This window comes from Staurois parvus, unplaced genomic scaffold, assembly GCF_062004578.1.
Source record: "Staurois parvus isolate SC_StPar_1 unplaced genomic scaffold, SC_StPar_1.0 ptg001616l, whole genome shotgun sequence".
NCBI classification, from domain to species: domain Eukaryota; kingdom Metazoa; phylum Chordata; class Amphibia; order Anura; family Ranidae; genus Staurois; species Staurois parvus.
In genome coordinates, this window is record NW_028319412.1 from 407,221 (window position 1) to 431,731 (window position 24,511).

The window sequence follows — 24,511 nt, forward strand, 5'->3', positions numbered from 1 at the left end:
TGCCAATCCCTCCACTGACCTCCACTCAGTGTCCTTCATCCCTCTCTGCCAATCCCTCCACTGGCCTCCACTCAGCGTCCTCCATTCCTCTCTGCCAATCCCTCCACTGGCCTCCACTCAGTGTCCTCCATACCTCTCTGCCAATCCATCCACTAGCCTCCACTCAGCGTCCTTCATCCTTCTCTGACAATCCCTCCACTGGCATCCACTCAATGTCCTTCAACCCTCACTGCCATTCCATTCACTGGCCTCCACTCAGCGCCCTCCATCCTTCTCTGACAATCCCTCCACTGGCATCCACTCAGTGTCCTTCAACCCTCACTGCCAATCCTTCAACTGGCCTCCGCTCAGTGCCCTCCATCCCTCTCTGCCAATCCCTCCACTGGCCTCTGCTCAGTGTCCTCCATCCCTCTCTGCCAATCCTTCCACTGGCCTCCACTCAGTGACCTCCATCCCTCTCTGTCAATCCTTCCACTGGCCTCCACTCAGTGTCCTCCATCCCTCTCTGCCCATCCTTCCACTGGCCTCCAATCAGTGTGTCCTTCATCCCTCTCTGCCAATCCCTCCACTGACCTCCACTCAGTGTCCTCCACCCCTCTCTGCCAATCCCTCCACTGGCTTCCCATTGCCCAACGGATAAAATTCAAAACATTAACAATTACATATAAAGCCATTTATAACTCTTCCCCAAATTACATCACCAATCTTGTCTCCAAATATCACCCAAACTGTCCACTTTGCTCCTCCCATGACCTCCTGCTTGCTAGCTCTCTTGTCTCATCCTCCCATGCTCGTCTCCAGGACTTCTCTAGAGCTTCCCCCATCCTCTGGAACTCTCTACCCCAATTTATCAGACTATCGCCTACTCTGCTCACTTTTAGGCGATCCCTGAAAACCTATCTCTTTAGGGAAGCCTATCCTGCCCTCAGCTAACAATGGAATCTTCTTTTCCTCCTAACAGTCCATCCCCCACAGTTATTACCTTTTGTACCACTAGCCCCTCCCTCTTAGATTGTAAGCTCCCAGGATCAGGCCCTCCTATCCCTCTTGTATCATTCCTGTATTGTCTTCCTTTATATTGTAAAGCGCTGAGCAAACTGTTGGCGCCATATAAATCCTGTATAATAATAATAATAATAACTTGCAAAGATCAATATTTTTAACACTGATTAAACAATTCAGTTTTGGGTTAAAAGGAAACAACTAAAGTCATTTAGCAAGTTTAGCAGAAAATCTTACTATAATCTATGGCTAACAATGGCCCTAAAAGTTACATTTACAAGATTATATCACTAAGCAATAATAAAAAAATATACTATATATATCTATTTTTTTGCTTGTTTTTTTTTTTACTTTTTTGTTATTATGTCTCTGCATGCATGTTTTTTTTCCCAGACATGCATCTAAATTGTATGTTGGGGCAACATAAAAAAAATGCAGTACATCTCTGCAGTACATGCACATTTCCCCATGTTTTATCCCTTTAACCACTTCAATACCGGGCACTTTCACCCCCTTCTTACCCAGGCCATTTCAGCGCTGACACATTTTGAATGATAATTGTGCGATCATGCAACACTGCACCCATATGAACTTTTTATCACTTTTGCACACATAGAGATTTCTTTTGGTGGTATTTTATTACCACTGGGTATTTTATCCTTTGCGCTATAAATTAAAAAAGACTTAAAATGTTGAAAAAAAAACTTGTTTCTCTTCCTTTTGCAAATAAATAATCTTTTATCAAAAATTTAGACAAAAATGGCCAAATTAGTGTATATTATTGAGTCGGTAGGAAAGTTATAGAGTTCACAAACTATGGTATATATCTGAAAATCGATCAATCCTGATGTACTGACGGCCAATCTAATTTCTTGAGGCCCAAAAATACCGGGACAGTACAAATATCCCCCAAATGACCCTTTGTGGAAAGTAGACAGTCTGAGGTATTTAATAAGAGGCATGGCGAGTTTTTTGAAGTTGTACTTTTTTGTTATAATTTTGGGGAAAATGTGGAAGAAAGTAAAAAAAAATTCACAATGCTGTCACAAATGCAGTACAGAATCATCATATAACTGGTGTGTCGGTGATCAGCGATACTGACAGGTGACAGTATTTAAAAAAAAAAAAAGAAAAAAATTTAAAAAAAAATTGTATTACTTTTTTTTAATGATTTTTTTTACTCCTGTGACCAGAGCAATATAATATTACCCTAGTAACATTGTACGACTCTGGGCAATGGATCAGGATTTTTCTTTTTTTACACATTATGATTGCTTATGCCAGTGAGTTTCCCTGGTATAAAAAACTATTGTTACCGAATGAAACTGATTCATTCAATAGTTATTGTGATTAGCTGTGATTGACCAATCACAGCTAGCAGCACAATGGTAAGCAATGATTGGCATGAAAGGAAGCCATTCATTATTTACAACTGTCATGTGATCTGCTGTGATTGGTCACAGCAATCACATGGTACCGGCAGCAGGCCAGGACAGTGATCTGTCATTGGCCGTGTCTGATGGACTCAGCAGGTGACAGATCACGCCGGAGCACAGCCCATGGGGTGCACAGTCCCTGTGGTGCAAGCGAAGTGTGATCCTGGGAGGATGTCATATGACAATAGGCTGGGCAGGAAGGTGCTACAGTCCCTGCAAGTGGAGAAAACTACCTCTTGATCTGCCAGAAGTGCACTCAGCTCCTAAGTTTCTGTTTTGAGCTGACAACACGTGCCATTTATAGAGATCAGGTAGTGTCAGCCCAGCCAATTTGCTAAACCTCTCAATCGCTCCCACCTCTACAGCATAGACACTGATTACTCTGTAGTCTCAGCATAGAACTAGGGGGCAGGGGCGAACTGACCATTTAGAAACTTGGGTACTGCCCGAGGGCCCGGGGTCAGTAGGGGGCCCCATGAGATGCCCCTGGAACCTTTTCATAGGCTTTATTGAGTTTGGCCAAGGACACAGGGGCCCCATGATCCCCTATTGCCCAGGGGCCCCATGATCCCCTATTGCCCGGGGGCCCCATGAATTGTCAGTCCGCCCCTGCTAGGAGGACTAATTAGACTCCCTGAAATGACACAAGGAACGTGCACAACTCTGAATTTCAATTATCAGCAACAGGTGTTTTTTGCAATTATCATACAAATATAACAAAATCTCCTAACAGTACATTTAACAGTCCCAAAGGTAGCAAGTAAGAGAAACGTATTGTTAGGTGTGACACAGACTTCAAAGAATCAGAAATATCAAATCAACTATTTAAAGCACTTTGCTAAATCTAATCACCAGAATATAGAAATTCCCAAAATCCTTCATTTTATGGCCATTTTACAACAAATTCCTGTTTCTTGTGACACATGTTGGGGTTGTTTCATAAAACCAAACAAGGTGCAATTAGTGGCAAAGTGCAGCAACTGATAACAACCAGATAAGTGAGTTCTGATTGGCTCCTGTGATTTACTGCACCGTACCCATCATCACTGCGGTCTGCACTATTAAATATGACGACAGGTGTTGGGCCAAACATTAAATCAGGTCATATTTTTAAGATCGTATATACAGGCGTACCTCGGTTTATGAATTCAATGCTTTCTGCGGGACTTTTCGTCTTGCGAAAATTCGTAAACCGAAATGTGGTTTCCCATAGGAATGCACTGAAAACCAATTAATCCGTTCCGGAGGTCAGAAAAAAGTCAAAAAAAGTCTATCTGTTCAAAACTCTTTATAATGTGCACTTTAAAGGCATAAATACTGTACAGGGATATGACAAAAAAAATTCATAAATGCATTGAAAACCAATTAATCCGTTCGTATTGCGAAAAAAATTAGTAAACCGAGCCATAATTTTCAATGGATTCTCATTCGTAAACCGAAAATTACATTAACCGAGGCGTTCATAAACCGAAGTACGCCTGTAATTGAAACTGATCATTTTATTTCATCAATACTTTAAAAATATAATCAAAATACATTTGCTTCCTGATACTGATATTTTGCATTTTTCGATCTAATTTTTCATGATTAAAGTGACATTTAAATGGTTTTAAAAAAATGATATTCCACCCAAGTATGTATTCCTAACTCATAAAGTTCATTCTATTGCTTTCAGCCTCCTCTAAATTCTTTTCTTTTTGCTGCTGTGATCCATCTTAATGTTAGAGCGTGGCTAGGGTCATTCTCCATAGTCCCTCTGTAATCAGTCACCCTCTCTTTGTCACTCCTGAGGTGGACTGTGGACTATGAGATTTGTAGTGTCCATAGAGCTGTGTACAAGACTGCAACTAACATGCACTGCTTGTTCCACACAAGGAGGTAGAAGGAGAGGTTTGGGAGCTCACGCAGAATGTTACAAGGAGGCAGGAAAACACAGTAAGAAACAATTTCATGAAGAATGCTGCAGATTACAGGACCTTTAAGGAGTGGATTTGTCTGGATTATTATTTTAAAATAAAGATATTGTTTAGTGTCTCGTTAATGTACGTTCCTCCTGTGAATTGGACACGTGATCTGACACTGGAGAGTCCAGCACAAAGGTGATGTAGTTTTACTATGTTATTCTTATGGTGGAATCTGCGAACACAAAGAAAGCAGCATGGAGGGGTTCAGTGAAGGTGGCGGTGAAGGTGTGGAGGTGTCTGATGGGGTCACTCAGCTGGTAGAAGGACAGAAGGCCAACATCATAATTCAGATAGATCCCAACTGTCTTCAGAGAAGATTTAGAGTCTATTGTTATACCTGAGTTGTTGTGCTTTGTAAAGAGAGAGCCTCTTTGGGACAGACCCCATGACTTGTCATTATAACCTATATGAGATTCCTTTCCATCTATCTTCCTCTCTATGCTTTGTTTGGCCACCCCGATCAACCATTCCTTTGCTCCACTCACATCCACCTCCCAGTAATGTCTCCCGGATGAGAAGCTCTGTGTACTTAATACCTGTCTGGAATTAAACCTCTCTGGAACATCCGGTCTATTCTCTGGTTTACTGGTGTAAGTAGCTGATTTCAGATCCTGTGATATAATAATGTAATTATAAGCAGTGTTTATATCCAATAAGATGCCTGATTTCTCCGTCACTGAGAATTGTCTCTTTGTCTTCAGATCTATCAGACTGTCTGTAAAGTGGAGAAGTCCTCTGTGGAGCATCTGTGAGATCATTTCTTCATCCAGACATTCAGCATCTCTTACATCACCACTCCTAGGAGTGATGTCATCACTGATCATTTCTTTCTTTAGCACAGTTACTGGATCTGTGATGGTACATATGGCCCCCATTTCATCAATCTTCCTGGACAGCTCATTCTTCTGTGTCTCCAATTGCTGAACCATATCCATGACTGACTGGGAGATCTTCTTCTCCTGTCTGGAGACCTCAGTCAGGATTCTCTTCTCTACATCATCCAGATGTTTTCTGATGTCTCTAAACAGCTCAGTGACTCTCCCGGTGACATCGTCTGCTTTTCCATTCTCTCCTGTTCTATGATTTACCAGATTCTGGATTCTCTTCTCAGTCTCTCTTCTGACATTGTTCAGTTTCTCAGTTACATCTTTCAGTTTCTCTTTCTTCTTCTCAGAGGCCACATTCAGAGGCTCCATCTTATGTCCATTGTGTTCTCCAGCCACCCAGCAGGTCATACAGATACAGGCACTGTCCTCTGTACAGTAATATTTCAGGATCTCTTTGTGTGTGGGGCATTTTCTGTCTTCAAATGATGTGGTGGGATCAGTTAAAATGTGATCTGGTGACTTGCTGTGGATTCTTAAGTGTTTATCACAAAATGAGGCCTCACATAGTAGACACTTTTTAGAAGCTGGTGCAGGAGGATCGCAGTACGTACAGAAGACTTCTGTGTCCTCCGGGTGAGCAGATCTGAAATTATCCACAATGTTACACAGCTTCCTGTTCTTCTCCAGCGGAGGGCGCTCTGTATACTGCTGTCTGCACTCCGGACAGGAATAATTGGTAGACTTCTTCTTCTGTGTATCCAGAACAGTCACTATACAATCCCGGCAGAAGTTGTGGCCACATTTCAGTGATACGGGCTCCTTATAAAGGTTCAGGCAGATGGAGCAGTTCAGTTCCTCTCTCAGGTCAGAAGTCGCCATTCTGGGGATAAAAATGGACTTTTGCTACAACTCTGTAGAGAAGAGAAGCTGGGAGCGGCTGATCTGTCCCGTACACAGAGGTGAATGTGAAAGTATTTCTGGGAATGCTTGTCATAAGTTCAGTGGTGTCATATAAAATGAGATCCTCCCTGTTCACTTAACCCATTATTTGCTGTAGTTTGATACAACAACTCTAGGAAGTTTCCTATATTAAAGGATAAGTTCACTTTTTTGGGCAGAATTTCACTTTTCATGACAAATAGAAGCATTTTCCAATGCCATTTCCGGCCCAGCCATCCCGATGTGCTTTTCTCTCACTTGCCTTATCCACAAGACATTTAAAGTGGTTGTAAAGGCTGAAGGTATTTTACCTTTGTACATTCTATGCATGAAAGTAAAAAACCTTCTGTGTGCAGCAGCCCTCCCAATACTTATCTGAGCCCCATCACGATCCAGCAATGTGCATAACAGCCTCGGATGTCTCGGGTCTCTGCCTCCTCATTGGCTGAGCCATTGGCTCCCGCTGCTGTTAATCACAGCCAGTCAGCCAATGAGGAAAGAAAGGGGGCAGGCCAAGCTGCAACTACGTGTATGAATAGACACACAGAGCAGAGGGTGCCCCCAGAGCAAGCTGCTTGCTCTGGGGGCACCCGACAGACAGGAAGAGCCAGGAGAGCCTGCGGGGGGACCCGAGAAGAGGAGGATCCAGGCTGCTCTGTGCAAAACCACTTCACACAGCAGGGAAGTATAGACATGTTTGTTATTTTACAGAAAAAAATGAACCTTTAGAATCGCTTTCATTTTTTTGTCAATTTCTATGAGATTTTGAACAAATTTTTAGATTCCATCATTTCCTGTAGATGATATCTCAGCATTCACTATCTGTACGCCACCTCCCAGAAGCCTTCACTTCCTTGTTGCATCACAGAAAAGGGTGTGATAGGGCGTGTTCACCACTCTGGACCACACCTCCCTCATTACAATACTACCTTCCACCAATTTTCTATACAATCTCCTTTAGATCTCCCATCAGCTATGAAGTACAAGGGCCAGTCTGATTTGATACAAATTAAATAGATTGGTCAGATGTGTCCTCCTATTCCATAGTTCTGGTAAATCTAAAGGAAATTGTACAGAGATTGTACGATCAGATTGCATAATGTATGTCCATCCTAATACAAGTACATAGGAGGGAGTGGACAGAGACACTCAGTTGTTAGGCTGCGTTCACACCACCACGTAGCGAAAAATCATATGCTCGCATGCGTTTGTTTTGGGTGTTTTGGAGCTACTAGGAATGGCGGCGATCAGCGACTTTTAGCGGGACTGCGGCGGACATTCAGTCACTGGGGGGGGGGAACTAACTTGGTGTCACTGACACCCCAGTGACACCAATACAGTGATTAGTGCTAAAAAAAAAGCACTGACACTGTATTATTGGCACTGGGCAGGAAGGGGTTAATGTGAGGGGCGATCAAAGGGTTAACTGTGTGCTGGGAGTTTTTTACTAGGGGATGGGGGGGTGCTCTTCACTGTATGCACACTGATTGGGATGGCTGTACTGTGCACAGCCATCCCGAGCAGTGTGGACGAGCTGACAGGGAGGAAGATGGTTTGTAAACAAAATAATCTTCCTCCTCATCGGAGATGCTCAGTAATCACTGAGAGCCGGCGGGTAATTACCGGCCGGGACCCGGTAATTGACACCCATGGCCGCGAATGGCAGTGTGGGTAGGGCATGCGAGCGGCTCGCTCGCGCCCACTACCTGAAAATGCAGAATGACGTATATATACGTGATCCAGTATATCTGCTATAGGGCGGTCCTAAAGCGGTTAACATGCAATGACAACACAAATACGATGCACATTTGCAGCATGTTTCTGAAACACATGGCAAAGCACACATTTTCCCTGCAGTCTGCCATGTGTACAGAAACACAGATGTGAATGGAGCCTGATTGTGTAAACAAACCCATTTCACTTTCAGGCCCCATTCACCCCGAGAATAGCGGGAGCGCAGGCTTTTTTGCTCATTTTTCCAGTGACACACATGGATTTAGAATTTTCTGAGACACATATAATAATTCTTTAGTGTCTATAGGCAATTTCGGATAATTAAAGAGCCGGTGAAATAAAAATAAAGTGTGATTTTATTTTATCACACAATGGCTTAAAATAACAATGTATACCGTATCATGAATACCAGTCCAGTGCAGGTAAAGCAAAAATATAAAAACAGAAGTTATAAAGATGTGTCACCCTTATTGTCATGGCTGTCCTGCCATGTGCTTCTTGTCTGTTCAATATAGCATGAGTCTGAGCAAGAAGAAGGAAGTGACGTGATCTTAGGTCTCTAATGCAGGACCTGGACGGGAGAAAACCGGCCATTTTTTTTTTAGAAAAACTAAAAATTGGTCGTTCAATCAGCCGACGTTCTTTTTCTTTTTGTCTTCATCTTCTTCTTCTTCTGTTTCTTCTTTTTCTTCTTCTTCTTGCAGGTCACGGCTCATGTACATTTTTTTAATCGGTAAAAAGATCGGCCAATTTACCCATCTTTGCCGTGAAAATCGGCCGATCGGCAAATTCGGCCAATTTTTTTCCAACTTTACCGATTAAAAAAATGTGTCAGAATCAAGAAAAACGGCCGACAAATTCATAAACCCTCAGGGGGCAAAAAGGCAATAAACACAACATAATGGGGTCCCAGAGTAATAGAGGTATGAGTCCCCGGAAGCGGGTACATCTCTGGAACCCTCCCCACTGGAAACCCAACTTAGCTGGGGGGCCCAACCCCCACCAGGTGGACAACTACAGGCTGCCGTGGTACCCAAACAATGCAGTCCAGGTAGTCCCCAACCCAACTGCCCAGTAGCCTGGCACCCAACTAGGGCCTACCTGAGAAAACCTCCCTCCCTTGCGCCTGTTTACTCAGTCACAGCCAATCTCAACCAAAGTTCTGTGGGATCATAGGGTACCTCCTGAGTTTGTTAGGGGTTCCTTGAGCTGTGGCTGATTTACCTGCCATTTGATGGTAACAGCATAGTTCCAGGACTAACACCACTTCATAAAGCCAGAAGCATGACACCAATTATCTTCTGTCTGTAGGGTGGCATTCTGAGCACCACTGCAAGGGTTGTATTCTTCCTACTGAAAACCAATATAAAAGGCAGCTTTACCATTGACCTTTGATGAATTGGTTTTAGTAAGGGTTTTCTGAGAACTAAAATATATTTTATGGGTTCCTCTGGGGCAAAAGGGTTGGAAAAAGCCGTCCTAGAGAGTGCATCATCATTCAGGGGTCCCTTCATCAGGGAAAGTCATTTATTGCAGAAGATTGAGGTGTTCTATAGGAATCTAGAGAAAGGTAGGGACATTTTCTTATTCATACATGCAGTGCAGTAATGCAGGCCATACATGGGTCGATTCCCAAACGATTTTTTGTCCGAAAATCGAAAACGTTGTTCATTCGGTAATCCAATGGTGCCATCCATGATTTCGAAAATCGGCTGACCAAGTCATAAAGTTCACCCTATATAACAGGCGAAACTTCTGTTCCTTCCAGGTCACAGCTCATGCGCATATTCTTTGCAGAAAAACGATCGTACGATTTGACCATCGTTGAGTCGAAAATCTGTTGTTTTTCATACATTTTCCAACATGCCCGATCACCGAAAAAGAGGAGTAACCGCGAAAATCGCCTGGTGCCATTGACCCACTAACAGAGCGAAAATCGGCCGATTATTCTTAGGTTTGATTTTCGGATGAAAAATCGGTCGAATTATGACCCATGTATGGCCGGCATAACAGAGGGATGATATAATGTAATAAAAGAACATGCCTGGAGAAATATTTGGTGTAAACTTACTTTATTTGCTTAAATTTGTAAACATAAGTAATTTAAATGCCAAAATATTCCATGAATGAAAACAAGTTACACAAACTGCGATGTATTCAGTTATGATTGCGTTGATCACATTTATTCTCAGAATGTTTCTTTCCTGGCCCCGGCACTAAGTATATATTCTGGAAGAACCAATTCAACAATCTTAATAATGTACAAATACTAGACAAAGATTTGGGTCATTACCTGGATTGTAATCGGTAAAATCTTTTTTTCCAGTGTTTCTATATTGATATGTATTGAATAAAGAAGAATTGTTTGTACGCCATTAAGATTGTTGAACAAATTCACTTATTGGTCCTTCCAGAATATATGTTTGGTGTCGGGACAAGGAAAGAAACATTGTGATATTGAATGTAGGATAGTCCGCCTATAGTGGGCTCTGGGTGACACCCCGTGTTATATTTGTACATACAAATGTTTGGAACCACCAAAGCCCTGAAAATCGATAGGTTATGGCCAAGTTTGTTTGCATGTAGTATGAATCATTTTATATTACTAGTGGAAAGCCTTGGTACATTTCTAACCAATAGGAAGGTTCAGGAGTTAGTATAGTCAGGAATAAGCTCAGGGTTTGCAGGAAAAAGTCAAATATCATTTATACCTAACATATATTTATGTATTTTTTTATAATTTTCTTGACTTGACTTATCCACTCTTGTGAGGTTCACTTTAAGATTACTTGCTAATCCCTCCACTGGCCTCCATTCAGTGTCCTCCATCCCTCTCTGCCAATCCCTCCACTGGCCTCCACTCAGTGTCCTTCATCCCTCTCTGCCAATCCCTCCACTGGCCTCCACTTAGTGTCCTCCATCCCTCTCTGCCAATCCCTTCACTGGCCTCGACTCTGTGTCCTCCATCCCTCTCTGCCAATCCCTCCACTGGCCTCCACTCAGCATCCTTCATCCCTCTCTGCCAATCCCTCCACTAGCCTCCACTCAGTGTCCTTCATCCCTCTCTGCCAATCCCTCCACTGGCCTCCACTCAGTGTCCTCCATTCCTCTCTGCCAATCCATCCACTAGCCTCCACTCAGCGTCCTTCATCCTTCTCTGCAATCCCTCCACTGGCATCCACTCAGTGTCCTTCAACCCTCACTGCCAATCCTTCCACTGGCCTCCACTCAGTGCCCTCCATCCCTCTCTGCCAATCCCTCCACTGGCCTCTACTCAGTGTCCTCCATCCCTCTCTGCTAATCCTTCCACTGGCCTCCACCCAGTGTCCTCCATCCCTCTTTGCCAATCCTTCCACTGGCCTCCACTCAGTGTTCTCCATCCCTCTCTGACAATCCCTCCACTGGTCTCCACTCAGTGTCCTCCATCCCTCCCTGCCAATCCCTCCACTGGCCTCCACTCAGTGTCCTCCATCCCTCTCTGCCAATCCTTCCACTGGCTTTCACTCAGTGCCCTCCACCCCTCTCTGCCAATCCTTCCACTGGCCTCCACTCAGTGTCCACCATCCCTCTCTGCCAATCCTTCCACTGGCCTCCACTCAGTGTCCTCCATCCCTATTTGCTAATCCCTCCACTCAGTGTCCTCCATCCCTCTCTGCCAATCCTTCCACTAGCCTCCAATCAGTGTGTCCTTCATCCCTCTCTGCCAATCCCTCCACTGACCTCCACTCAGTGTCCTCCACCCCTCTCTGCCAATCCCTCCACTGGCTTCCCATTGCCCAACGGATAAAATTCAAAACATTAACAATACCATATAAAGCCATTTATAACTCTGCCCCAAATTACATCACCAATCTTGTCTTCAAATATCACCCAAACTGTCCACTTTGCTCCTCCCATGACCTCCTGCTTGCTAGCTCCCTTGTCTCCTCCTCCCATGCTCGTCTCCAGGACTTCTCCAGAGCTTCCCCCATCCTCTGGAACTCTCTACCCCAATTTATCAGACTATCACCTACTCTGCTCACTTTTATGCGATCCCTGAAAACCTCTCTCTTCAGGGAAGCCTATCCTGCCCTCAGCTAACAATGGAATCTTCTATTCCTCCTACCTGTCCATCCCCCACAGTTATTACCTTTTGTACCACTAGCCCCTCCCTCTTAGATTGTAAGCTTCCAGGATCAGGGCCCTCCTACCCCTCTTGTATTGAACTGTATCATTCCTGTATTGTCTCCATTTATATTGTAAAGCGCTGAGCAAACTGTTGGCGCGATATAAATCCTGTATAATAATAATAATAATTATAATAACTTGCAAAGATCAATATTTTTAACATTGATTAAACAATTCAGTTTTGGGTTAAAAGGAAACAACTAAAGTCATTTAGCAAGTTTAGCAGAAAATCTACTACAATCTATGGCTAACAATGGCACTAAAAGTTACATTTACAAGATTATATCACTAAGCAATAATAAAAAAATATACTTTAACCACTTGCCGCCCGCCTGCTGTTTATAAACGGCAGGGCGGTGGCAGTCCAGCGGCGGGTTGCCGTTCATAAACGGCACCCGCCTTTTCTAGCTGTGCGGGCTCCCTGGGAGCGCGCAGCACCGCGATCCGGTGCCTGCTGTGTCCTCCGGACACAGTGAAACACCAATCGTCGGACGGGACCTCTGTACGAGGTATCGATCATGTGATCACATGCAAAGTAGTAAGCAAGATGTCACTTTTGACATCATTGCTTACTACGTGTGAAATCTGTGAATGATCACAGAGGTCACATGGTACAAGGCTATTCACAACAGCCTTGTACCATGTGACAAGCTCTGACCAATCACAGCTCACTCAGTACTTCTCAATGACTGTAAGAATGCAGACAGAGAGAAAGAGAAATGATTGCTTTTACATCCTATATGGGTGTAAAAGCAATCAGTGTAAAAAAAAAAAAAAAATTCTTCATCACCCCCCACAAGTAGTACAGTGTCACCATGGTGACACTGTACTGCTAGGGTGACAGTATATAAAAAAAAATAAAAATAAAAAATAATAATATAAAAAAAAAAATAAAAATGTAAAAAAAAATGTTTAAAAACTATAATTTTTGGTTATAAACTAATTTGGATTTTTTTTTTTTACTAAAAAAAAACGGAATAAATTTTGGCCAAGATTTATGATGAAATAATATTTATTTGCAAAATTTTATAAAAAAAACCCACTTTTTTTCAAAAATTTTGGACATTTTCATTTACATAGCAAAAAAAATTTAAATCCCAGTGGTGAATAAATACCACCAAAATAAAGCTTTATCTATCTCAAAAAAATGGTCAAAAATTCATATGGGTACAGTATTGCATGACCGCGCAATTGTCATTCAAAGTGTGATAGCGCTGAAAGCTAAAAATTGCCATGGACTGGAAGGGGGTGAAAGTGTCCGGTCAGGAAGTGGATATATATCTATTTTTTTGCTTTTTCTTTTTTTACTTTTTTGTTATTATATCTCTGCATACATGTTTTTTTTCCCAGACATGCATCTAAATTGTATGTTGGGGCAACATAAAAACAAATGCAGTACATCTCTGCAGTACATGCACATTTCCCCATGTTTTATCCCTTTAACCACTTCAATACCGGGCACTTTCACCCCCTTCCTGCCCAGGCCAATTTTCACATTTCAGCGCTGTCGCATTTTGAATGATAATTGTGCGATCATGCAACACTGCACCCATATGAACTTTTTATCACTTTTTCACACATAGAGATTTCTTTTGGTGGTATTTTATTACCACTGGGTTTTTTATTCTTTGCGCTATAAATTAAAAAAAAAAAGAGGAGAAAAATTAATAATAGCGCCTATGGTCAAAATTGTATAACTTACTAATAGTGTACCAGCTGCAAAAAAACCACCATATATAAAGTGTACCAATTAATAAATAATTTGCGCTAGTAAATATATATAAATATATGTAAAGAAATCATCAAATCATAAGTCCAGAAAAATATATATATACCAATACCACAGAAAAATATAAAAAACTTTTTAGGTGCAAAAAAAAAAAAACTTTTGTGCAAAAGGAGTGTCTCAATATAAAAAAAGTGTCTCAAAATAAAAAAATTTCACCAAAAAACCTTGATAATATAATGGCAGATCATCCATAAAAATATCTTCAGAAACGGAAGCTCTCCAACACACCGATCCTCATCGAACGAAATAACAGGACGAAAAACTTTGTAGTTAATCGAAAATCCACTTCTCCAATAGAAAAAGGACCACCTTCAAACGTATCCATGGGGGGAAATGCCAAGCACTCGAGAGAAACAGAAAGACTTCATGGTGCAATATTATAAAAACCAATTCCTTTATTAGATACTCATTGCACTTACTCAAGAGGTGTCCCAGCCGACACCAGCATCACCAGCATCACCAGCATCACCAGCATCAACAGCAATCACATAAACGAGCCTGACTACTCAGCACATGTGCAATAGCTGGCAGTCAAAAACGTAATGACATCACATCAATCAAGCTCCGCCCTCCATGGCAGCCATGGATATTTTTGGATATATGGAAAAAAGAAAAGTTGATCTTAGTGAAGTCTTTAACCCCATGGGTATTTCAAATAGTATGAATTTAGAAGAAAATTTCAAAAATTTAAAGTATCTTTTGGAGAAGCAAATTAAAATATGGTGGGATGTGAATACTTTGGAACTCTATCTAAAAGAGAAAATTACTCCCAGGAGGTTGAGATGGGATATACCTGCCAATGATGGGATGGATGATAGAGAATTAGTAGATGAGTGGTTTCAGTTTTTTAACCATTGTGAAAGCAGTTTATTGGAATTAATTATAAAAAGGCGACAGGTTAAATTGAGGAAAGTAGACTTTAAAATTAAAGAGTTGAAGGATGTGATGTTACCTTTTGCAGATACCAATGATTACAAAGATCGATCAAAGAATTTACAGGATCATATTGTTAAAGTTGATAAGGATACTAAAAACAAAAAGGTTAAAAAATATAAAAGAGACACTGAAGATTATAGGAATAATAGAGTGTATAAATGGCAGGATAAGATCATCACAGATGGGTGTGATTCCCAACTTTCCACACCTGAAAAAACTATTATACCAAATTTAAAATCTCCAACGGTTAATCAAACCACTATACCTTCTCCTAAACAAAAAGTGACATTTCAGAATTCTTGTAATAGAACACCTGAAAATGTTCATGATAAATCACCTTATCAATATGGATATAATGGTAGACCTTCAAGAGGTTTTCCTAATTATAGAGGTCAAGGTGGATATAGGGGTAATGGATATAGGAGAGGAGGTTATCAAAATCAAAAATTTTTTCCACCGAGGGGGGGTTTTTCATACCATCATCGGGGGTGGAATATGGCACCAAGGGGTTACAGACCACAGGAGAAAGATTGGAGAGAAAAAGGGAATTATGGCAGAGAAGAGGGAATAAGAAATACAGAGGCAAAAGAGGAGGAAGGAGACAAAAAGAGAAAAAGAGAGTAATAGGGGCAGGAATTTATAACTTAAGTGATGTTACTTTTTCTGAAAGAGAAATTAAAGTTTTGGACCTTGGTTTGAAATATATACCTAGGACGAATTTAAATAAATTCGATGTTTTTATTGATTTGCAAAAATTTGTGAGAAAACTTAATATTAAAAAATTTTTTGAATTGAATAAATCTCAAGGAAACAATCCTACTTCATCTTCTCATGGTTTTCAAAATAGTGGTTTAAAAAATGCTTCTACATTTAACCCCAAGATTTCTGGAAATGCTTTTCTGGAGGTTTTTAAAAATATGGTAGAAAATGAGATTAAGAGTATTAATGTTAAAAATTCGTACTGTATTCCACCAGATATAAAATTGGGTATTGATGATCTTGAAAAGAGAAAGAATATAGTAATCAGAAGTGCTGATAAAGGGGGAAGTATTGTTGTTTTAAATAAGAATGACTATGAAAAAGAAATGAAAAGATTATTACAATCTGAAGATACATATAAAATTTTGTCAAAAAATCCCACTAAGAAACTTAAATTACTACTTAAGAGTATTATTAATAAAGGAAAAGAGTTGGGGGTATTAACTGAAAAAGAAGCAAAATATTTACTGATTAAACATCCGAGAATACCTACTATATACTATTTACCAAAAATACACAAAAATAAGGAGAACCCACCGGGGAGACCTATTGTGAGTGGGATAAATTCTTTATTTGCAAGAGTTGGTGAATATGTTGATACTTTTCTGAAAAATATTGTTATGACAAATAGGGCTTTTCTGAGAGATGGTGGACATCTTATTAACATTCTTAAAGAATTACATAATGTTGATAATTGCATATTGGTTACTATAGATGTAGAATCTTTATATACTAACATCGATCAAAATGATGGAATTAATGCGGTAAAATGGGCCCTTAAACATAAATCACTCCTGAAAAGATCGCAGAGGAAATTCGTTGTTGAATTACTTGAATTTGCGATGAATAATAATTTCTTTTGGTACAACAACACTTTTTTTCAGCAATGCAAAGGTGTTGCTATGGGAGCTAAGTATGCTCCCAGTGTTGCAAATCTGGTAATGGATAAATGGGAGGAAGAAAGTATTTTCAATAAATGGCCAGAGATGGCGCTATACAAGAGGTATATTGATGACATTATAATGGTATGGGATGGATCCAGAGAAAAACTCGATTCTTTTATGGAATATATTAACATGAACCGCTATGGATTGAGATTCACTGTTATGAGTGATTTTGAGCGAATTAATTTCTTGGATCTGGTCCTATATAAAGATAATGGTCAAATTTGTACCAAAACTTACTTCAAGGAAGTGGACAAAAACAGCTATATACCTATTTCTAGTGGACATCATCCAAATTGGTTATATAGCACTCCAAAAAGTCAGTTTACCAGATTAAAAAGAAATTGTAGCGCTAACAAAGATTTTTTCGATCAATCTGAGGTGTTAATTGAAAGATTTCTAGAGAAAGGGTATGATAAGACCTTTTTGATTAAAGAGAGAAATTCGATTGGTATTAAAGATAGGGAGACGTTTCTTGGAAATAAAAAGGCTCATTTGGGATTTGAAAATAATGTACCCTTTATTACTAACTATAATATGCAATATAAAAATATTGAACGAATTTTTAAAAAATATTGGCCCATTTTGTTAAAAGATGATATACTAAATAAATTCTTATCTAAAACTCCTAAATTCATTTATAAGAAAAATAAGTCTCTTAGGATGAAATTGGCTCGCAATGTCATCGAACCCCCAAAAAAGTTCGATCTGTTTCCAAATTTAAATGGTTTTTTTCCTTGTAGGAAGTGTAAAGTATGTAGGACTGTAAAAGTCGGTAGTAATAAAAAAAGAAAGTCATTCTGCTCTTCATTTTCCAAAAAAGAATATGATATTAAATCCCTGATTACATGTAATTCTACACATGTGATTTATGTTTTAGAATGTCCATGTCATTTGAGATATATTGGGAGAACTGGGAGATGTTTAAAAACAAGAATAGGCGAACATATAAGAAACATAGTAAAAGGATTTGATAAACATAGTGTATCCAAACATTTTAAATTGGTACATAATTGTGATCCGAGCTTACTTACCTTTTATGGGATCGAGATGGTAAAACCCCATTGGAGGGGCTCGGATTTGGTTAATGAGATTTCCAAAAAAGAGACGTTTTGGATTTATGAGCTAAATTCCTTGCAATCATTCGGGTTAAATGTCGATATAGATTTGAACTGTTTTCTCACAAATTTTTAAATTTTAATTTTTATGCTTTTTAAGTATATTTTCATATAGGCAACTGTTTAAAGATGATATATGGAAGATTGTGTGCTTTTTATACAATTTCTGCATTATTTTTGTATTATCACTAGAGTTCCCCTTTATTTGTGCTTAATGTGTTACTGGCCCTTTAAGTTCCCTTTTTGAAACACAGTCTTAGAGGGTACTGGCCCGTTAATGTATTTATTTATTTAATTTATTTATTATCATTGTTTTATTTAAATTTCTTTTTATTTTTGTTCCCTTGTTTTAAAGTTTTTTGCTTGTGATGGCAAATATATTGGATATATTGTATACTTTTTGTGGACTTCTGTCATCCTTGGGGCGGCTTGCTTTGCTTGATTCCCCATTGATGTCAGCTGTTCGTTTCCTGTGAGTGTATATTTAATGAGGTTGAGACGTCTCACATCTATCCGCTCCGTGAGGACGTCGATGACGAAACGCGTAGGGCGGAGCTTGATTGATGTGATGTCATTACGTTTTTGACTGCCAGCTATTGCACATGTGCTGAGTAGTCAGGCTCGTTTATGTGATTGCTGTTGATGCTGTTGATGCTGGTGTCGGCTGGGACACCTCTTGAGTAAGTGCAATGAGTATCTAATAAAGGAATTGGTTTTTATAATATTGCACCATGAAGTCTTTCTGTTTCTCTCGAGTGCTTGGCATTTCCCCCCATGGATACGTTTGAAGGTGGTCCTTTTTCTATTGGAGAAGTGGATTTTCGATTAACTACAAAGTTTTTCGTCCTGTTATTTCGATCGATGAGGATCGGTGTGTTGGAGAGCTTCCGTTTCTGAAGATATTTTTATGGATGATCTGCCATTATATTATCAAGGTTTTTTGGTGAAATTTTTTTATTTTGAGACACTTTTTTTATATTGAGACACTCCTTTTGCACAAAAGTTTTTTTTTTTTTGCACCTAAAAAGTTTTTTATATTTTTCTGTGGTATTGGTATATATATATTTTTCTGGACTTATGATTTGATGATTTCTTTACATATATTTATATATATTTACTAGCGCAAATTATTTATTAATTTATAAATTAAAAAAGACTGAAAATGTTGAAAAAAAAACTTGTTTCTCTTCATTTTGTAAATAATCTTTTATCAAAAATTTAGACAAAAATGGCCAAATTAGTGTATATTATTGAGTCGGTAGGAAAGTTACAGAGTTCATAAACGATGGAATATATCTGAAAATCGATCAATCCTGATGTACTGACGGCCAATCTAATTTCTTCAGGCCCAAAAATACCGGGACAGTACAAATATCCCCCAAATGACCCTTTTTGGAAAGTAGACAGTCTGAGGTATTTAATAAGAGGCATGGCGAGTTTTTTGAAGTTGTAATTTTTTGTTATAATTTTATGGAAAATGTGGAAGAAAGTAAAAAACAATTCACAATGCTGTCACAAATGCAGTACAGAATCATCATATAATTGGTGTGTCGGTGATCAGCGATACTGACAGGTGACAGTATTTAAAAAAAAAAGAAAGAAAAAAATGTAACAATTTAAAAAAAATTGTATTACTTTTTTTTAATGATTTTTTTACTCCTGTGACCAGAGCAATATAATATTACCCTAGTAACATTGTACGACTCTGGGCAAGTGATCAGGATTTTTCTTTTTTTACACATTATGATTGCTTATGCCAGTGAGTTTCCCTGGTATAAAAAACTATTGTTACCGAATGAAACTGATTCATTCAATAGTTATTGTGATTAGCTGTGACTGACCAATCACAGCTAGCAGCACAATGGTAAGCAATGATTGGCATGAAAGGAAGCCATTCATTATTTACAACTGTCATGTGATCTGCTGTGATTGGTCACAGCAATCACATGGTACTGGCAGCAGGCCAAGACAGTGATATGTCATTGGCTGTATCCGGTGGACTCAGCAGGTGACAGATCACGCCAGAGCACAGCCCGTGGGGTGCACAGTCCCTGTGGTGCAAGCGAAGTGTGATCCTGGGAGGATGTCATATGACAACAGGCTGGGCGGGAAGGTGCTACAGTCCCTGCAAGTGGAGAAAAATACCTCTTGATCTGCCAGAAGTGCACTCAGCTCCTAAGTTTCTCTTTTGAGCTGACAACACGTGCCATTTATAGAGATCAGGTAGTGTCAGCCCTGCCAATTTGCTAAACCTCTCAATCGCTCCCACCTCTACAGCATAGACACTGATTACACTGTAGTCTGAGCATAGAACTAGGAGGCAGGGGCGAACTGACCATTTGGAAACTCGGGTACTGCCCAAGGGCCCGGGGTCAGTAGCGGGCCCCATGAGATGCCCCTGGTACCTTTTCATAGGCTTTTCTGAGTTTGGCCAAGGACACAGGGGCCCCATGATCCCCTATTGCCTGGGGGCCCCATGAGTTGTCAGTCCGCCCCTGCTAGGAGGACTAATTAGACTCCCTGAAATGACACAAGGAACGTGCACAACTCTGAATTTCAATTATCAGCAACAGGTGTTTTTTGCAATTATCATACAAATATAACAAAATCTCCTAACAGTACATTTAACAGTCCCAAAGGTAGCAAGTAAGAGAAACGTATTGTTAGGTGTGACACCGACTTCAAAGAATCAAAAATATCAAATCAACTATTTAAAGCACTTTGCTAAATCTAATCACCAGAATATAGAAATTCCCGTGCCAAAATCATTCATTTTATGGCCATTTTACAACAAATTCCCGTTTCTTGTGACACATGTTGGGGTTGTTTCATAAAACCCAACAAGGTGCAATTAGTGGCAAAGTGCAGCAACTGATAACAACCAGATAAGTGAGTTCTGATTGGCTCCTGTGATTCACTGCACTGTACACATCATCACTGCGGTCTGCACTATTAAATATGGTGACAGGTGTTGGGCCAAACATTAAATCAGGTCATATTTTTAAGATTGTATATACAGGCGTACCTCGGTTTATGAATTCAATGCGTTCTGCGGGACTTTTCGTATTGTGAAAAATTTGTAAACCGAAACACGTTTTCCCATAGGAATGCATTGAAAACCAATTAATCCGTTCCGCAGGTCAGAAAAAAGTCAAAAAAAGTCTATCTGTTCAAAACTCTTTATAATGTGCACTTTAAAGGCATAAATACTGTACAGGGACATGATAAAAAAAAATTTGTAAATGCATTGAAAACCAATTAATCTGTTCCGGAGGTCAGAAGAAAAGAAAAAAAAAGTCTATCTGTTCAAAACGCTTTATAAAGTGCACTTTAAAGATATAAATACTGTACAGGGATATGATTAAAAAAAATTTGTAAATGCACTGACAACCAATTAATCCGTTCCGAAGGTCAGAAAAAAAGTTTAAAAAAAGTCTATCTGTTCAAAACTCTTTATAAAGTGTACTTTAAAGGCATAAATACTGTACAGGGACATGACAAAAAAAATTCATAAATGCATTGAAAACCAATTAATCCGTTCGTATTGCGAAAAAAATTTGTAAACCGAGCCATTATTTTCAATGGATTTTCATTTGTAAACAGAAAATGACGTTAACCGAGACGTTCGTAAACCAAAGTACGCCTGTAATTGAAACTGATCATTTTATCTCGTCAATACTTTAAAAATATAATCAAAATACATTTGGTTCCTGATACTGATATTTTGCATTTTTCGATTAAAGTGACATTTAAACGGTTTTAAAAAAAATGATATTCTACCCAAGTATGTATTCCTAACTCATAAAGTCCATTCTATTGCTTTCAGCCTCCTCTAAATTCTTTTCTTTTTGCTGCTGTGATCCATCTTAATGTTAGAGCGTGGCTAGGGTCATTCTCCATAGTCCCTCTGTAATCAGTCACCCTCTCTTTGTCACTCCTGAGGTGGACTGTGGACTATGAGATTTGTAGTGTCCATAGAGCTGTGTACAAGACTGCAACTAACATGCACTGCTTGTTCCACACAAGGAGGGAGAAGGAGAGGTTTGGGAGCTCATGCAGGATGTTACAAGGAGGCAGGAAAACACAGTAAGAAACAATTTCATTAAAAATGTTGCAGATTACAGGACCTTTAAGGAGTGGATTTGTCTGGATTATTTTTTTAATAAAGATATTGTTTAGTGTCACGTTAATGTACGTTCCTCCTGTGAATTGAACACGTGATCTGACACTGGAGAGTCCAGCACAAAGGTGATGTAGTTTTACTATGTTATTCTTATGGTGGAATCTACAAACACATGGAAAGCAGCATGGAGGGGCTCAGTGAAGGTGGTGGTGAAGGTGTGGAGGTGTCTGATGGGGTCACACAGCTGGTAGAAGGACAGAAGGCCAACATCATAATCCAGATAGATCCCAACAGTCTTTAGAGAAGATTTAGAGTCTATTGTTATACCTGACTTGTTGTGCTTTGTATAAAGAGTTTCTCTCTGGGTCAGACCCCATGACTTGTCATTATAACCTATAAATGATTCATTTCCTGCAATCTTCCTCTCTATGCTGTGACCGGCCACCCCGATCAGCCATTCCTTTGCTCCACTCACATCCACCTCCCAGTAATGTCTCCCGGATGAGAAGCTCTGTGTACTTAATACCTGACAGGATTTAAACCTCTCTGGAACATCTGGTCTATTCTCTGGTTCACTGGTGTAAGTAGCTGATTTCAGATCCTGTGATATAATAATCTTATTATGAGCTGTTTTTATATCCAATAAGATGTCTGATTTCTCCGTCACTGAGAATTGTCTCTTTGTCTTCAGATCTATCAGACTGTCTGTAAAGTGGAGAAGTCCTCTGTGGAGCATCTGTGAGATCATTCCTTCATCCAGACATTCAGCATCTCTTACATCACCACTCCTAGGAGTGATGTCATCACTGATCATTTCTTTCTTTAGCACAGTTAATGGATCTGTGATGGTACATATGGCCCCCATTTCATCAATCTTCCTGGACAGCTCATTCTTCTGTTTCTCCAGCTTCTGGATCACATCACTGACTGACTGGGAGATCTTCTTCTCCTGTCTGGAGACCTCAGTCAGGACTCTCTTCTCTACATCATCCAGATGTTTCCTGATGTCTCTAAACAGCTCAGTGACTCTCCCGGTGACATCGTCTGCTTTTCCTTTCTCTCCTGTTCTATGATTTTCCAGATTCTGGATTCTCTTCTCAGTCTCTTGTCTGTCATTTTTCAATTTCTCAGATACATCTTTCAGTTTCTGTTTCTTCTTCTCAGAGGCCACATTCAGAAGCTCCACCTGGTGTCCTTTGTGGTCTCCAGCCACCCAGCAGGACATACAGATACAGGCACTGTCCTCCGTGCAGTAATATTTCAGAATCTCTTTGTGTGTGGGGCATTTTCTGTCTTCAAATGATGTGGTGGGATCAGTTAAAATGTGATCTGGTGACTTGCTGTGGATTCTTAAGTGTTTATCACAAAATGAGGCCTCACAGTGCAGACACGTTTTAGAAGCTGGTGCAGGAGGATCGCAGTACGTACAGAAGACTTCTGTGTCCTCCGGGTGAGCAGATCTGAAATTATCCACAATGTTACACAACTTCCTGTTTTTCTCCAGCGGAGGGCGCTCTGTATACTGCTCTCTGCACTCCGGACAGGAATAATTGGTAGACTTCTTCTTCTGTGTATCCAGAACAGTCACTATACAGTCCCGGCAGAAGTTGTGGCCACATTTCAGTGATACGGGCTCCTTATAAAGGTTCAGGCAGATGGAGCAGTTCAGTTCCTCTCTCAGGTCAGAAGTCGCCATTCTGGGGATAAAAATGGACTTTTGCTACAACTCGGTACAGAAGAGAAGCTGGGAGCGGCTGATCTGTCCCGTACACCGAGGTGAATGTGAAAGTATTTCTGGGAATGCTTGTCATAAGTTCAGTGGTGTCGTATAAAATGAGATCCTCCCTGTTCACTTAACCCATTATTTGCTGTAGTTTGATACAACAACTCTAGGAAGTTTCCTATATTAAAGGATAAGTTCACTTTTTCGGGCAGAATTTCACTTTTCATGACAAATAGAAGCATTTTCCAATGCCATTTCCAGCCCAGCCATCCCGATGTGCTTTTCTCTCACTTGCCTTATCTACAAGAGATTTAAAGTGGTTGTAAAGGCTGAAGGTATTTACCTTTGTACATTCTATGCATGAAAGTAAAAAACCTTCTGTGTGCAGCAGCCCCCCCAATACTTACCTGAGCCCCATCACGATCCAGCAATGTGCATAACAGCCTCGGCTGTCCCGGGTCTCTGCCTCCTCATTGGCTGAGCCATTGGCTCCCGCTGCTGTTAATCACAGCCAGTCAGCCAATGAGGAGAGAAAGGGGGCAGGCCAAGCTGCGACTACGTGTATGAATGGACACACAGAGCAGAGGGTGCCCCCATAGCAAGCTGCTTGCTCTGGGGGCACCCAACAGACAGAAGGAGCCAGGAGAGCCTGGGGGAGGGGACCTGAGAAGAGGAGGATCCAGGCTGCTCTGTGCAAAACCACTTTACACAGCAGGGAAGTATAGACATGTTTGTTATTTTACAGAAAAAAAATGAACCTTTAGAATCGCTTTCATTTTTTTGTCAATTTCAGTGAGATTTTGAACAAATTTTTATATTCCATCATTTCCTGTAGATGATATCTCAGCATTCACTATCTGTACGCCACCTCCCAGAAGCCTTCACTTCCTTGTTGCATCACAGAAAAGGGTGTGATAGGGCGTGTTCACCACTCTGGACCACACCTCCCTCATTACAATACTACCTTCCACCCATTTTCTATACAATCTCCTTTAGATCTCCCATCAGCTATGTAGTACAAGGGCCAGTCTGATTTGATACAAATTCAAT

At 40.2% G+C, this 24,511-nt stretch overlaps 2 protein-coding genes across 2 annotated transcripts; both read right to left on the reverse strand.

The window, feature by feature from the left end:
- Positions 1-4,406: 4,406 nt before the first annotated feature.
- On the reverse strand, positions 4,407-6,170 carry LOC149435080 (E3 ubiquitin/ISG15 ligase TRIM25-like). Its single transcript, XM_089663042.1, has one exon. The coding sequence runs from the start codon at positions 6,106-6,108 to the stop codon at positions 4,552-4,554; it is 1,557 nt and encodes a 518-aa protein (XP_089519168.1). The 5' UTR covers positions 6,109-6,170; the 3' UTR covers positions 4,407-4,551.
- Positions 6,171-19,049: 12,879 nt separating this feature from the next.
- On the reverse strand, positions 19,050-23,498 carry LOC149435081 (E3 ubiquitin/ISG15 ligase TRIM25-like). Its single transcript, XM_089663043.1, has one exon. The coding sequence runs from the start codon at positions 23,432-23,434 to the stop codon at positions 21,878-21,880; it is 1,557 nt and encodes a 518-aa protein (XP_089519169.1). The 5' UTR covers positions 23,435-23,498; the 3' UTR covers positions 19,050-21,877.
- Positions 23,499-24,511: the final 1,013 nt, after the last annotated feature.